At 34.6% G+C, this 17446-nt stretch overlaps 1 protein-coding gene across 1 annotated transcript in view; it reads right to left on the reverse strand.

The window, feature by feature from the left end:
• LRP1B (LDL receptor related protein 1B) overlaps positions 1–17446 on the reverse strand; it is a 2318354-nt gene that overhangs the window by 856649 nt on the left and 1444259 nt on the right. The window contains exons 26-27 of the mRNA XM_053597274.1: positions 13837–14001; positions 13326–13570 (exon numbers count right to left, since the gene is read on the reverse strand). Coding sequence (XP_053453249.1) covers positions 13326–13570; positions 13837–14001 — 410 coding nt within the window. The remainder of the gene's footprint in view (positions 1–13325; positions 13571–13836; positions 14002–17446) is intronic.

Consider the following 17446-nt stretch of genomic DNA (forward strand, 5'->3'; position numbering starts at 1 on the left):
TTTTTACTTTTCCTCCTCCAACATAAAATTTTATTTCCTCATATTCGAATGTTTGTTATGGCTATGTAACTGGTACTCCATGGTACTGCCCCCAACATACCAACCTCTCTTTCTAAGATACCAACTTGTTTTCCAGTCTCATTTACCACTTTTCTTCAGTGTAACACACATGTACAAGCTAGAATGAGTCTTCTTCATTGTTTTCTGAATATCTATAGTTTGTCCTTTTCCACCTCCACACTGTGTTCTTTGCTTCACCTAGAACTCCATCACTGCTACTTTTATATTAATCTTCCTTTATGATCCAGTTCATTTTACCTCCACAGAACATTTGCTACTGAAGCTAGCTAATACTGATTTCTTCCATCACTAAATTTTAGTTATAATTTTTGAGTTTAGAAGTCAATTAGACAATTCATTGTCTGCTGTTCTATTTTCTAGTTTGCCACATTTTCTTATATGTTTTATAATAGTATCCACTAGTCTCTCTAGCTCAGTGGTTCTCAACTTTCTGAATGCTGCAATGTATTTTCATTGTTAAAATGGGTCGCGACCAACAGGTTGAGAACTAAACCAGTGGTTGGCATGTCTTCTCTGTAAAAAGCCACGTGGTAGATAATTTGACTTTTGCAGGCCTTATGCTCTCCAAACTGGCTACTTAATTCTACTACTGTAGCACAAAGCCAGCCATAAAGCTATAGGTGAATGAATAGGTGTTGCTGTGTTCAAATAAAACTTTATTAAACAGAGGTCTAAATTTAGTCTAAGGACTGTAGTTTATCACTCTCTGAGTTAGGTTAATGTGAGTACAACAGGAACTATGTTCATATATATAATATATATATATATATATACACACATGTTTTTTCCCTAAAATTTCTATGGCATCTACTACTGTGTTAGACTTAAGGACACTTAAGTCATTTGTGCATGCTCACGAATGTGTGTGGGTATGCCAAAGTCTAAAAATTTGGAAAGTGAATTAATCTTCTACAGCACATCATAGCTACAGGTGAAAAGATTAAATAATGTATAACTACAGTACTTAACAGGAAAACCAAATGTTAATTATTTAATCACACAAGATTGATGTATGCTCTGTGAAGACAACAGCATCATTAAAGATAATTTAGCATTTCATGCAAGTTATGCTTAATTACAGTCCATTTCTCATGAGCAAAAAATAAACACTTTACAGCTAACGTGTTTTATCCAGTAAATTCAAATAGAATGTATTTAAATGCTGATGCCACATAATGTATGACATTTATTTACCTAATGAAACCATGCTCAACGGAGAAGAATGCCATGATCCAATTTGTTAGATTAGTGGAATATTTTTCTCCTTCCTATACAGTTAATAATAACTGATACTTGCCTTATAAATGAACTTTATTGGCATTAAACTACTTACAAATGTAATAAAATAATGTATCTATATTAGTAATTTTCTTTTAGAAGGTATTTAATATTTTTAAATTAAGAAGTTTTCTGGAATACTCAGCAATTAAATAGTAATCCCAAATCCTATTTACTCTGTGACAAACAACTTTAAGTGATAATTTTAACATTTGACATTATTGAACTTGAGTGAATTCCTTATATAAAATACATGTTCATAACACAAAATATGCGCAAATAAAGGAAATTTTCACTGATTTACTTTCACCAGATTCCAGCACTACTAGTTAGGCAGCAAATACTTCCCTCAAATTATGTCCGATTTTATGAATTAATTTTATACTGCATTTTTTATAAAGTAGAATATAAAATGTATAAAAATCATATTTGATCTTCCACAGGTATCTGTACATAGAGATTTTTTAAAATACTTTTTTTAATACTATGTTTTTCTTTACACTCTAAGAAGGTGAAAAAAATATGTAAGATGGTATTATTTTCATAGGAGAATAATATCTTAAAATGATATTGAACTTTTAGACATTCTAATGAAGTCATATGTCTTTCTGGTATCATAATTTACCTACTGTTCATTTCATTTGCTATATGCTTCAAAAGAATAAGCATTTTATCAGGGATGTTTCTGTCTCTAGAATGCTTTAATGATTTTATAATCATATATTTTTTTTAAATCTAGTTTTGTGATCCTCAATCAGTGCTTGAGGTAGTGATTTTGTCTTCCAAGAATATTTGGCAATAAATAGAGACATTTTTGGTTGTCATGACTGGGAGTACTGTTGGCATATTAGTGAGTAGAGGCCACTGATCTAATACACTACTATGTAAACATTCTGCAGTTTACAGTAAAGCACCTGACAACTAAGAATTATCTAGCCCCAAATGTGTAAAGTATAAAGACTGAGAAGCCATGATCTTGGAGTAGAATTACAGATTGGGCATTTTAAAACAGAGTTCTTGTAAGACCAAATAAATCTACTACTGACAGTACAAAAATACATGAAATAAGGAGATACTACTAAATTGTGATGAGAAAAATACTTTTTTTTTTTTTTTGAGACAGGATCTCACTTTGTTGCGTGAGCATGAGGGTAGTGATATGATCATAGCTCACTGCATTTTCAAACTCCAGGAGTAAATTAATACTTCTACCTCAGTAGCTAGGACTGCAGACCCTGGCCCATTACACACAGCTAATCTTTCTATTTGTTTGTAGAGACAGGATCTCACTATGGTACTCAGGCTGGTCCACAACTCCTGGCCTCAAGTAATCCTCCCACCTTTGCCTTCCAAAAATACTAGGATTATAGGCTAGAGCCACTGCACCTGGCTGAAAACCTTTTTTTTTTTTTTAGAAAGTTAATAATATTTAGGACAGAGGATACACACACACATACATATATGGATACCTATGTGTGTATTTATGTGTTTATATGTGTGTATATGTGAGACAGAGAGAGACAGAAATTTGCTTTACATGACAGATTTTATACAGTAAATTGTTGAAGCAAACAATTTAAACACCTACAAATATTTAAGGTTCACCTTCAGCATGCTGTAATATGTTTCTGAGAATATTTCTTTTTTGGGGAAAAATATTTTATTAATCATATTCTCATAATTTTAATTAAATATGTTAATAACCTCATATGAAATCCATTTTGGGTGGAGCCTGTGGCTCAGTAAGTAGGGCACCGTCTCCATATACTGAGGGTGGTGAGTTCGAACCCATACCCGGCCAAACTGCAACAAAAAAATAATCAGGTATTGTGGGGGATGCCTATAGTCTCAGCTACTTGGGAGGCTGAGGCAAGAGAATCGCCTAAGCCCAAGAGCTGGAAGTTGCTTTGAGCTGTGATGAGTGCCCATGGCGCTCTACCAAGGGCAACAAAGCAAGACTCTGTCTCTAAAACCAAAGAAATCCATCTTTAAGGTTTCATAAGTGATTCTTTGTCCCTTAAGGTACAATGATATCACTAAGACTCTTAGAATCTAAACTGGTTTTGCAAAATAAAATCATCTTGTTTACTTATTAAGTGTTTTCAAAAAAAGTTTAATTTTTTATAGAAATAAGAAATACATTCTTTTTTTTTTTTTTTTGCAGTTTTTGGTGGCCAGGGCTGGGCCTGAACCCGCCACCTCTGGTATATGGGGCCAGTGCCCCACTTGAGCCACAGGCACTGCCCAGAAATATATTCTTAATTCGACTGGAGGCACTTAAATCATTTCAATGTTAAAGCTACTCTTTGAGGAGCAGTCTATAATTCTCCTATATCCTTCTAACATAATGGGCAAGTGGGATAAATAATGATTAAAAGATTAAAAGTTCCAAAAGTGGAAAAATATTTTATCACTGTATGTTAAAAAATGTGCCAACTATCTTCTCAGCATTATGTCATTTATGAAGTATTTCTTTCTTTTTTTTTTTGTAGAGACAGAGTCTCACTTTATGGCCCCCGGTAGAGTGCCGTGGCCTCACACAGCTCACAGCAACCCCCAACTCCTGGGCTTAAGCGATTCTCTTGCCTCAGCCTCCCGAGTAGCTGGGACTACAGGTGCCCGCCACAACACTCGGCTATTTTTTGGTTGCAGTTTGGCCAGGGTCGGGTTTGAACCTGCCACCCTCGGTATACGGGGCCGGCGCCTTACCGACTGAGCCACAGGCGCCGCCCATGAAGTATTTCTTAACGGTTATTTTTGTTTATAAAAATAATTATCCTCATCTTGTAAATAGTAAACTTAACTTTGGAAAGGTATAAAAGACTCATACAACTACTAAGAGGAAAATAAGAGTTTAGATTCCAGATTATGATGGATTTAGATTACAGTGTATAACCTGTATACACTGTACAGATACAGTGTAGATACAGTGTACAACCTAAATGAGGCAGTTGGTTTAGATTTATTCATTAATTTATGAGTACCTGACAAAACAGAGATAGGGGTAAGTGTATTGCCTTAGAATATAATTTGAATAAATATAATTAGTTGTTGTAACCATGGAGAAACTTCTCATGGTTATTTCCATTCTATTTCTGGATTTTGATTTTTTTAAAAGTTATTGTCATATTAATATTATCCAAATAATTTATATGTTTGCCAGTCACTGTGTTTTCAAAATCAAAATAAACAGGGCAGCTGAGCCAGTCAGCTGTCTTTGAAAGTAAAATAAAATATTCCTGACAAAATACTACTATTTTTACCAATCAATAATTAAGTCGCATTTAAACAAAATTCTGTTCAGATGGAAAAAAAGTTTCTTCTAGAAGAAAAAAAAAAAAGTCTTCTAATCTATGAAACTCTAACAGATAAAGGGTTTGCAACACTCTATATTTAAAATAACAATCATATTTTTGCATTATTTCAAGAGAGAATTTCCTTTAAACCAACTAAAAAAAAAATCAAAAAGAAAACAAAATCTCAGACTGGTAGAATCTTGCTGGATTCATGAGAAAATTCGGGTCCACAAGAAAACACATTTGAGGTCAGAGAGGACACAGAGAAGAATGACCTATGGTTGGTAGGTAGCAGGTGGTTGGTAGAGAGTAAGTACACAGAAGAAATTTATATTTTCTCCACATTTACAAACAATTACTGCCTATCACTTATTTAACAAACACTTGTACAACACTCAGCATTTACCAGGTTATCTTCTAAATGCTTTAAAGATGATAATACATTCAATCTCTTAAAAACTCCATTTTACAAATAAAAAAAATAAAATAGAGAAAGGTCATGAAATCAGGATATGATAAAGTTAGAATCTGAACCCAAATAGTCTAGCTCTAGACTGAGCTGATTGCTATGCATGTTATCTTTGAATTTACTTTGTTTTACTTAACAATATGCTACTACTGTTCAATAAATTATATTTTTTAGTGCAAAGGGTGGAAAATCATACTGATATCTAACTCAGACATATTCAATAATTAGAACATATGCAAATAAATCAGCTATAATGGGTCTTTCTCTAAAATTATCACTGACTTTCCTCTAGGTTGCTAAATCCAATGAATATATTTGTCTTAATTTTTCTTCACTTCTGAGCAAAAGTTAATACTGTTGGCTAGTGTCATCTCAAAACTTTTACCTTAGCTTTTAAAATTATTTTTGATTGTGCTATTTGCTTCCATAATGCCTCACTCACCTTTCCCCTAGTGTTCTTTACCTTCCTCTTTAGTATTGGAGTTCCCAAGCTTCTATCCTTGCCCTCTTCTCATTTTCTCTAATAGGCTTATGAAATCTCTTCTACCTTCTTATCTTCAACCTAGAACTGAAAGACCATCAAAGCTCTAGCTCAAGACCAGACTCTTCTTGCCTTCTTACCCATAAGTTTCTCAAATTCAGCATACTCAAAGTTTAATTTTGCTGTTATCTTTTAGGCCAGGTCTCCACAAACTATAGCCTATGCTACAGGCTAATACTGGCCAGTGAGCTATTTATTTAAATAATTGAATTAAACCCAAATGAAGAACAGTATTGATGACAGGGATTCAAAGTTCAGTGTCCAGCCATACTCATTCATTTTCCATATGACTGTTTTCTATTACATCAGTTGAGTAACTGCAATAGAGGCCATATGGTCCACAAGGCCAAAAGTACTTATTATTATTATTATCTGGTCTTCCACAGAATCAATTTCCTGATCTCTTAAACCAACTCCAATGGGTTCCATGTCACACTTTGGCTATAAAGCTAATTATAGAGATTAGAAAACTAAAACTATCTCAGCTTCTTCCTTTTCTCCCCAGACTCTCCACAAACTTCTATCACTATTTTTCATTGACTTTGCCTCTAAGTATATCTCACCTAAACCATGCCTTCTGTTCTTATGCCCACCTTGTAGATTTTTGTCACCTGCCACTTCCTGATCTACTAATGCAGCTTCCTATGATGATTAATTTTATGTGTCAACATGACTAGATGAAGGAATGTCCAGATAGCTGGTAAAACATCATTTGTGAGTGTGTTTCTGGAAAAGATTAGCATTTGAACCAAAATGCTGAGTAAAAAAGATCCTGCCCTCCCTAGTCCAGGTGGCATCATCTAATCTGTTGAGGGCCTAAATAAAACGAGCAAGTGGAAAAAGGGCGAACTAATATTTAAATAACTACTCTCTATACTAAGAAAATATTTATGTTCTCCTGTGTTTATTCAGTAGGTGGCTGTAAGTATTGACTATATGCTATAAATGGTCAATTTATACATGATGTAGAAAATAGAGCATTTAGATTAAAGTGTCTAGTTATTAGTCCAGAGGACAGAAATGGGTAGATGTACTTAAATCTTCAAAAGCATATGGAAATAAAAAGACACTATCCTAAGCAGTGTGAAATTATAATACATTGTATATGAAATGGTAGTTCCAATTTCCAGTATTTCACATTTGACTCTTAACTATCACATTGAAACTACTATCTCCTGTCCTTTCTCCTTTACTCTCAAGTTTCTTGCTTAACTTTTTTGTCAAAGGAGATGTTATATGCTTAAAACTACCCAGCTCATCTCCAATCTCTCCTTTCCTCAATATCATCTTCACTTTAATTGCACATTGGAATAACCCAATGGTAATAATTGGAATGGTTATAATTGGAATATCACATGGCTAACATGACCCCTTTGCTAACAGTACAGTGTTCATTGTAATGTTCTAGCTCTAGAGACAAAAATACCCCGTTTCCCCGAAAATAAGACATCCTCCGAAAATAAGACCTACTTACAGGAAAGATAAGACGTCCCCTAAAAATAAGACCTAGTGCATCTTTGGGAGCACACCTTAAAATAAGACACTGTCACTGTTTTCCCGACACTGTTTTCGGGAAAACAGGGTAGGAAAGTGGGAAAGCTAAGTAAGAAATGAAGTAATGGCTCCAGCCTCTATTCTGCTTCAACCAGAATACTTCTACACTAAATCTAATTTATTCATGTTGTATTTCTCTCCCTAAATTCTGGACTGAATTTACTAATATTAGGTTTTGAATTTTGGGATCAATAGCTGCATTTTGGTTCTTTTTTTTTTTTTTTTTAGGTTTGTTCCCCTATTACATGATTAACTTTGGTAGAATAAAAACTACATTGTGTCCTGTGGGCATGCATGTGTGTTTATGTGTATACATATCACTCAAACTGTATGCCTCATAGATACTGAATATTTACTTTTGTTTTAAAATAACATAACATAAAAAAGAACTATGACCCAATTATCATTATTGTTTAATGATATTATTACTATTTGGAAGGACTTATATGCAGGCACTTGTTTCTTCCAGGTACCAAAATAGTTATATGACTGCCTTACAAACATAAACAAGAAAACTACCAAACATGAGAAAAATTATTTACACATACATGCATTATTATGATAAAAGCAGTGAACTGAAATCAAGCTAGACATCCAATACTAAATAACTATCTGAGAACATTTTTGGTAGTCACATGTGGTATGAAAAGGTGTGGTTATTAAAAATAAGTATTAAAAGGCATATATAAAAACAAAGAAAATACTAACAAGTGTAAAAAGTAAAAGTGTAAAATTTAAAAATATGATATGATTTAAATTTGAAGAGATGCAAAAGATTTCTTAATTTAGACAGGGTCTACAACCATATCACCCTGAATTCACCAGATCTCATCTGATCTTGGAAGGTAACCAGAATCAATCTTGCTTAAGTGGGAGAAAAGAATGAAGCATGGCCTCTGCAGCTGGGTACACCTGTTGGAAGGTTGGTGCTGTCTTAGATGAGATTTATTACTCTGAGTCAGATTACTTAAATTTTCTGAGTCTTAGTTTACTCATATAAAATGGGATGAGTATTTCATTAGATGGTTCTGAAAATGAGGGGAAAAAAGCAAAAAGTAGTCATCACATAGTAGTCAATGAATAGTATCAATGAATAGTGATTAGTTTATTTTTGTTATTCAATATTGTTGTTCATATAACTTCCTTTGATGTGAATGCTTGTGCAATCCTAAAATTCCTATATATATTTTTTTATTTTTTAATTTTTTAATTTTTTTTTGAGACAGAGCCTCAAGCTATCACCCTGGGTAGAATGCCGTGGCATCACAGCTCATAGCAACCTCAAAATCCTGGGCTTAAGCAATTCTCTTGCCTCAGTCTCCCAAGTAGCTGGGAGTATAGGTGCCTGCCACAATGCCCAGCTTTTTTTCTTTTGTTGTTGTAGTTGTCATTGTTTGTCAGGCCCTGGCCAGATTCGAACCTGCCAGCTCTGGTGTATGTGGCTGGCGCCTAAGCCACTTGTGCTACGGGCACCACCTAAAATCCCTATTTTGAAAATTAATCCTCAATGTGATAGTATTAATAGGTGGGGCCTTTAGGAGGTAATTAGATCATGAGGGTAGAGCCCTTTTGAATGGGATTAGTGCCCTGCCTTATAAAGTGGTTCAAAGGATCTTGTTGGCTCATTCCATCATCTGTGGATGCAGTCAGAAAACATCATCTATAACAGGGAGATCTTTAGCAGATGCTGAATCTACCAGTACCCTGATCTTAGACTTCCCAGCCTTCAGAACTGTGAGAAATAAATTTTTGTTGTTTATAAGCTACTCAGTTTTTGGTATTTTGTTAAAGTATCCAGAATGTACTTAGGCACAAGTAGAAGAAAGCACATTAAAATGTTCATTGCCTTGGGAGCTGAGAAAATGGATGTACTTTATTTTTTCTGTGCCATGTTTATCTGCATTTTATAACCTATCCATAATTAGAAAATAGTACTTTATATCAAATAAATTTAAAACATTCCTTTTAAGGCTGGGCATGGTGGCTCAAAGTCCTAGCACTTTGGGAGGCAGAGGCAGATAAATTGCTTGAGCTCAGGAGTTCAAGACCAGCCTGAGCAAGAGCAAGACTCCATCTCTAAAAAATAGCTGGGCATCGTGAAGGGTGCCTATAGTCCCAGCTACTCAGGAGGCTGATATAAGTGGATCGCTTGAGCCCAAGAGTTTGAGGTTGCTGTGGGCTATGAAGCCAAGGCATTCTACATAGGGTGACAAAGTGAGAGTCTGTTTTAAAAAATATATATGTGCGTATGTATATATAAAACATTCCTTTTACTGGTACAACCACATGTTTGAATGTACACTTATTATGTACCTATTAGGAATGATGTTACATGGTAAAATGCATGTGTGGAGAAAGAGATTTAATAACTTAGTCATATGACTGATATTGCTCATGCATCTTTGTCTATTTTATGTTTCCATAGCAGAATATTGGAAAATTAGTAATTTATAATAAATAGAAGTTCATTTGGCTTATGGTTCTAAAGGTTGGAATGTCCAAGCTTAAGGGACTGAATCCTGCTGCGTCATGACATGGCAGAAAACATCACATGGGTAGGAAAGAGCAAGAGAGGGGAACAGAGGGCTAAACTCACTTTTATAACAACTTGCTCCTGTACGGTAATCCATACAGGAGGGCAGAGCCCTTATAACATAAATATCTTCCATTAGGCCAACACTGTTGGGGATTAAGTTTCCCACACATGAACTTTAGGAGGCACAATCAAATTATAGCTACCTGGATAGTTGTGTTTCATTTTGTTCTGTTTTGGTCAGCCATATTGTTCTTTAGAGTCTGATTCATATTTTTATTGGCATTTATTAAGCAAACTGATAAGGCCATTATAAATTGTTTAAATGTGATAAAATGGGTTTTTAAATGACTTTCATAAAAAGTCATGTGACCTAATTTTCAACCAAAGGAGAGTAGGAAACTGATAAAATTACAAAACATGTCAGTTTTTTAAATTTTCTTTGCTTATGTATTGAACATATAGTACTAATTATGTGTACAAATTCTGAGAACTTGTCACATGTTAACCTCATATTTAACATTTATATTAAACGATAATTAAACTCATGTTTACTAGATCTTATAATGCAGATACAACGTTTATTTTCAGTTTACAAATGATAAAACAGGAACAGGGAGGTTAAATAATTTGCCAGTAATATCCAATAACATATGAATGATTTAAACTTAGGTGTCTAAAATAAAACTACGATAATGATGAAGAACATGCCATGCAGTTAATAAATCACATAGTTAGAATTTGAACCCAGGCCATGCCATTAACTTTAAATTTTTCTCCCTAAATTTTTTTTGTAATTTAGATTGAAAATACCCATTATGGCTTCTTTATATTGTATATGTTTTAGCTTTGGTTAGTTTTTCCTAGTCTCATACAACAATATTGGAAAACAAAAAATTCTAAAATAGGTTTTTTAAATTTCTGCTTAAATGTCTATTAACCAAATTAGAAATTTTTACATATAATGAATGCTTACTTTTAAGAAAACTATTCCTAAAAGTTTATTAATATTCTGCTTAAGGGATTAGACAACTTCAAATCTTTCTTCAATTTGTGAAATTATATATTTCAATATTAAAGTACTGAATGTCATGTATTTTTAAAAAATTTTTTTATGAACCTCACTTTGTTATTCACCAGGAATCAGGGAGCTATTATTATTGTATTTGTGTTAATGCTGAGCCTTTATCACCATTTTCATTTTAATTCTATCCTTGGTAATAAAATAGTCAATATGTTCTTGCATATTTTTCCCTAGCAGTAGAAGTGTTACTTCACCGAAGCAGATAAACAGCCCTGATAATGATTGTTATATGCTCAGTGATCCTTATAATGAGGAAAAGTAAAATGTTCTCTGATCACTCTCAAAATTGAAAACTGACTGGATTTCATTTAGAAAATAGCAAGGTAATACTCTCTAAAAGTATTCAAAGACTAGAGTATCTTCCCTGAATCCTGGGAATGTATGTCAAATATGTCAAATTAGATTCTCAAAGGAAAATGGTGCTTATTTTATGCAAAACAGAGAAATTGGCTACCTTTAATCCTTGCACTCTGGTAAGCCTAGTCAGGCTGATCACCTGAGCTCAGTAGTTATAGACCAGCCTGCAAAGTGAGACCCCATCCCTACTAAAACAAAAACAAACAACAACAACAAAAAGTGGAAAAGAAAAAAACAGCCAGGCACTGTGGCAGACACCTGTAGTCTTATCTACTTGGGAGGCTGAGATGCATAGATTGCTTTGAGCCCAAGAGTTTGAGGTTGCTGTGAACTATGATGCCATTGGACTCTACCCAGGGTAATAGAGTGAGACTCTATCTCAAGAAACAAAACAAACAAACAAACAAACAAAAAACCCTAGGGAAATCTTATATAAATCATATTTTGAATTAAATAGAGATACCAAGAACACCTACGTTATAACCAAATAAGTTATCATAAATATCTCACTTCCTTTCTATATATATATAGAAAAATGTCAGGAAGCTTGAAAGCATCAAGCTCCTGTCCATTCTTTGAGTTTGCTAGGGGTCACCCAATGTAGGGCAATCAGATAGTGCAGTTGGTGAATAAAATGCATTGACCCTATCTTGAGTGAGGAGAATGAGGCAATACATGGACCCAGGCCATTTTTCATGATCTAGTTCACTTGAATTTCTTTAAATATAAGAATTCGAATTCCTACAATACGCCAAACAATTTGGGGGACAATATTATAGCTGTGTAAATATTTTTGCATTTATAAAATTCAAGTGTAGCTTGTAAGTGCTTGTTATTCACAATGTTTACTTATAAGTAGGTATTCCTCCAAGTTGAAAGAAGCTTTTAAAGAAGAGTATCTTTTTCTCTATACTAGTGGCATATTGCTGGTCAGAACCACAATTTCTTCCATTATTTAAATTTAGTTAAATTCAGTATTCCTACCAAATGCTTATTAAGTGGAAAAATGACTAACTTTTTTGCTTTTCCCCTGTAATGTCTTCATGCTTTTGAGTTTATAGGGTGAAGGGCATCAAAGATGGAGGAAAAAGATTAAAATTATAGGTCACATCAGGTATAGATTCTCCCAGTGGCAAAGTACAATTATATAAGATAATAGAAACGGAGAAATTGAGAGTATCTAGGAAGAGAACTGCATTTAATCAGGCTGTCAGAAAGCACAGAAAATATTAAAATGAGAAAATTTTGATAGGAGAAATGGTATTGAGGGAGTATGAAGAAAGACAAAGACTATCCAGGGAATATTGTAGACTACAGAGGTGATTATTTTCAAATTTAGGATAAGATAATATAACATAAATTTGAAAGAAGGCTTGATGTGTGGAACTAATGTTCTGAAATGCCAATAAGTTGGAAGATCTGTTTACTCTGTATCGAAAACAGGAGAAAACATATCCTCTCCTGAGAGAGCCTGACACCTAAGAATCATGTATCTAAAATGAAAATATGCTAAGGAAGGGAAATGAGATTTCCATAGGTGGTAGCATATATAATAGGGCAAAAGTTACGAAAGAGTGAACTGATGTATATCACAGGGCAAGTTCGCCTTTAAACCAAAATGTGGACTAAATGGGGAGGGGTAGCCCACGTGCTCTTATGAACTCACTTCTCTTAAAATGGAAGAATAGAAATTAAATTATTTTTCCTGCACCTCTCCTTTTTCTTCCAATGTACTATACAATGACTACGTGGGGTAGAAGGTAACAAATCTGAGTTTTTGCATTCTGCTGTAATTGACTGATCCTATTTATCCAAATCTAAAGACTTTGTACAACTTCCCACGTGTCTCTGTTGATGCAATAGCAGTAACTAAAATGTAAAAGGCTTAGTATAAAATAATTAAATCCTTAATCTTAATTTCTAAGATTTCCCCAAATATTTATATGTGAAGAAGATACTAAGAGAAAAGAAAAAAATTATAAACTAACTAAAATAAAGGCTAGAAACACTTCTACTATACAATATACATGGAATATTAATAATGTTACCTTGCAAAAGTTATTTTACAGTTCAAATACTACAAGATTAAAATGAAAATATTTTTAAGTGATTAATTTATAACAAGCACTTACCCTGTGGCTGACGACTGGGATGGTATATCTGAAGGTCAAATGGCTGTGCACTGGTTTTCTGAATCACACTGACATTTTGTCCTGTCCACTTATTGGCTTTAGACAAGGTGTTGGTTCTCCAGTCTGTCCAGTAGACCTCACTTCCATACAGAGACACAGCAAAGGGATGAGAAAGGTATTCATGACCGCGAATGATTTCTATCATGTTTGTTCCATCATAGAGGGCTGAATAAATGGCATCAGACCTGCAGAAGGTAAATACATGAGTCGTTTATGAGAACTCATTAAAACAGTGCAATGTGAATAATGAAACTTAGCTAAATGACAGAGAAAATATTTTTTTATATTTTTTATGGCCTGTATCTGATTCATAGAAATCAAACAAGCAAAAAAAGCCCACCCATTTCTAAATGTCCACACATGGTACCTATGTGTTAGGAGACTTGACAGTGTTATAAATATCATCTTGGAAAAGTAAAAGAAAATCCAGAAAAAGGATAATTTTATAAACCTGGCATCTGTCCAAACGATCCTTTTCTCAAAGTGGTCCACAGTCAGTCCATTAGGCCAAGCCCCAGTTTTCATGTCTTTGTAGATGGTTTTTCTTCCAGCACCACTCATAGAGGCAGATTCAATGCGAGGAAAATTGGCATCCCAGTCTGTCCAGAAAAGAATTCTGAAGAAATAGAAATAATGCTATTGTTTCAGTCATGCATTTTACAATATTTGTTGAGTGCCTACTGTATGCAAGGCGTTTGTTAGGTGAGAAGTCACAATGATGCAGATCCCTTTCACCTGGGGCTTAACACAGACGCCCCCATCTGGGCCCAAACAGGCTCCTAAACCAGCTTGATCAAATGTTCCATCCAAGTCGCCATTTCTGGGGCAAGGTAGAATGCCCCAACAGGACCGCATTCCTACAGAATGGAAGTTTTAAAATTAACTTCTGCCCATAGGCTCCTGGTATGAACAGTTGTGACATATTTTAGACATACATCCATCTCCCAACTCCTGCTGGCAGGGTCACAAAAGCTGCATATTAACCCCTAAATAGATAGCCAAAAATGGGCTACCCACCCTAAAATCCCCTTCTGTGCCAGAGGCTTTCCTGTTTCCTTTCTCTCACCTCTAATAAAATCTGTCCTGTTACTTACTTGCGATGGTTTGTGAATTCATTTGTTGACTTTCTAAAACCAAGGACCTGGCAGAGAGATTCCGGGATCAACAAGAGAAGTATATGTTATCTACTCTCAAGGGGCTTAGAGTCCAGTGGAAGAAATAGACTAAATGCATAGACAGATAATTATGACTTGTGAAATATTTTGAAAAAAATTTGTTTTGCTAAGTAGATGAGTGACCTACCTTAGAGAAAGTGATCAGGAAAAAGCACCTTGAAGAAGTGGTACTTAAACTAAAACTGAGGAGTGAAAAAAGCAGCATAAAGAGCATGACAAGCAGAATCAAAAGCACATGCCAAGGCCCTCATAGAGAAAAGGACCTGGGCTACTTGAGGAGGAGAATGGGGCTAATGTGTCAGAACTGTCATGAGTGAGGTGAAGAGAGGAGGAAGATGACATTGAAGAGGGTAGTACTATGAGTCTTGCAGGGTAATGAAATTATTTTGAGTTTTATTTCAAGAAAATAAGAAGTGTATAGGCCTTTGAAGGATTTAAAGTAGGGGAGAAACACTATTCTGTACAGATAGCAGATATATACAGCCAGTCATTAGACTGCATATCCGTATATGTCGTTCATAAAGATTATACTGTACTAGATTATATAGTTATGCTGTTTAATCACAGCCAAGAATAGTTAATAGGAAGGCAAGAGCATAAGTATATCAAGTGGTTGTTTTAAAGGACCAGGAAAGGTGACAGTGGTTTGAAGAATGGTAGTGGCAGTGAAAGAGAGAAGTGAATGGATTCAAAGTATAATTTTAGGTGGAATTACCAGGAGCAGCTGATGGACTGGATGCAAGAAATTGGGTAAAGAAGAGACTCACAGATGACTGTCAGTTTTTGTTTCAGAAACTCAGATTGAAGGTGAGAAGAGGGTGTACAGAGACTGTATTAAGTGAAAAGGGGAAAATGAAAGAGGAACAGATTCTGAGAGCTGAAATTGATTATGGATCAGTATAGATAGTCTCAGGGCTCAGAGAACAATACTCTAAAATATGATGTTTTGTCATGCTGAATAATTTTAAGTTAAAAGAGATTGACCTAAGACTCTGCCATAGAACCAAGGACTTTCTAACCTCTGGTTTCTTTTTTTTCTGCCCAGCTCTGGAACAGGCTCTCTCTGGAAGTTCCCTTACCAGACTAAAGAAAATTACTTTCAAAAGATGTGTAATTGTTTTTATAAAAAAAAAAAAAAAAAGAAAGAAGAAAGAAAAATAAATAAAGAATACAAATAAACAAACAAACAAACCTCCTTAGGAATCTTATTAAATAACCAGGAGAAATTAACCAACAAAGATGAGAAAAAGACTAAAAATCAGTCACCATACCCAGACAGATTTTTCATCTACTGTTTCAGGGCAGCTCTAAGAGATTATTTATTACCTGGGAGACTTCATCTGAACAGTCAGTCAACCTTTGTTAGCAGTGAAATTCTGCCCCTCACCTTCCTGAAATTTGTAGCCACTTCTTCCAGAGCTCAGAATAACTGTGTCCCAGGCCATTGTCTGTTCTTAGGCTCATTCAGTTCTGAAAATGATTTATTACTTCTCAAAATTTCCCATATCTCTCATTTCCCCTTCTTCTATGAAGAGGGTATTTGAGTCTCAATCATCTAGCCTTCTTTGAGTCTCATGTTTTGTATGGCTCCTATTTTCATTTGCATGTTAATAATTTTGCATACCTTTTCTCCTTATTAAATCAACTGTCAGTTTATTTTAGCAGACCTGAACTTTCAGAGTGGGAGAGAAAAAGTCTCTTCACAGTAGCAAGCAAAAGGAGAAAGCAGATATTTCTATGATTTTTGGCAACATTTTGGTGATAAGTGGTAAAACTAGTGGTAAAAAATTTTTTTTTCTTTATTATAATTATATATAGTTTTGTCATTTTTTAATTTATTGAGCATCTCTTAAAAATTCTATTTCAGGGCAGCGCCTGTGGCTCAAGGAGTAGGGCGTCGGTCCCATATGCCAGAGGTGGCGGGTTCAAACCCATCCCCGGCCAAAAAAAAAACAAAAAAATTCTATTTCAGATTAATATGAGGTACATATAATTAGTTTTGCTATTTTTTAAATTCTTGCATTACTTTATATGATCCTTGAGTATAGAAATTAAGTGAAATTATCTTGGAAAATAAGACAACCCTTTTGAGCAAAATTCAAACATCAACTTACATTCTTTTTAAAAAATCTATCTCTACTTAGGAAGATGTAGAACTATATAAACTGAGTATGTACCAAGACTTCAATTTTTGAGAAGTATATAGTCTATTATAGAACATATAACTTATAAATATGAAATGACTAGAAGACAATTCAAAACATTAAATAACAAATATAGGAATAGAGAAAGAAATATAGAAATATAGATAGAGAAAGAAAATGACAGTGTAACTTACTGCATAAGTTAAAGTACTGATTGACATTCAGTATGTGTTTTTGTTTGTTTGTTTGTTTTGAGACAGTCTCACGATGTCACCTTTGGTGCAGTGCCCTGGTGTCATAGCTCACAGCAACCTCAAACTCTTGGGCTTCCACAATTCTCTTGCCTCAGTCTCCTAAGTACCTGGGACTATAGGTGCCACCACAAGGCCCAGATTTTGTTTTTTAGTTGTTGTTGTTTGGCAGGCCCAGGATGGGTTTGAACCTTCCAGCTCGGCCCTAGCTGCTGAGCTACTGGTGCTGAGCCTCAATAAGTGTTATTAAATAATAGTGTAAATATTGGGTAGTGGCAATGCATATGCTTTTTTGTCAAACTTGGATCAAGGTTGAGAATTGTCACTTAACACCACTTACATAATCTCAGACTCCATTTTCACATTTGAAAATGAAAACTATAATAGTACACATTCATTGGGAGCATTAGATAATGGGTGTAAACAATTTAGCACAGAGTAACCAGCACAGAAAAAAAAGATTTGTGTTTGTATATCCATGCACACACATA

The sequence above is a fragment of the Nycticebus coucang genome, chromosome 7 (assembly GCF_027406575.1).
Source record: "Nycticebus coucang isolate mNycCou1 chromosome 7, mNycCou1.pri, whole genome shotgun sequence".
NCBI classification, from domain to species: Eukaryota; Metazoa; Chordata; class Mammalia; order Primates; family Lorisidae; genus Nycticebus; species Nycticebus coucang.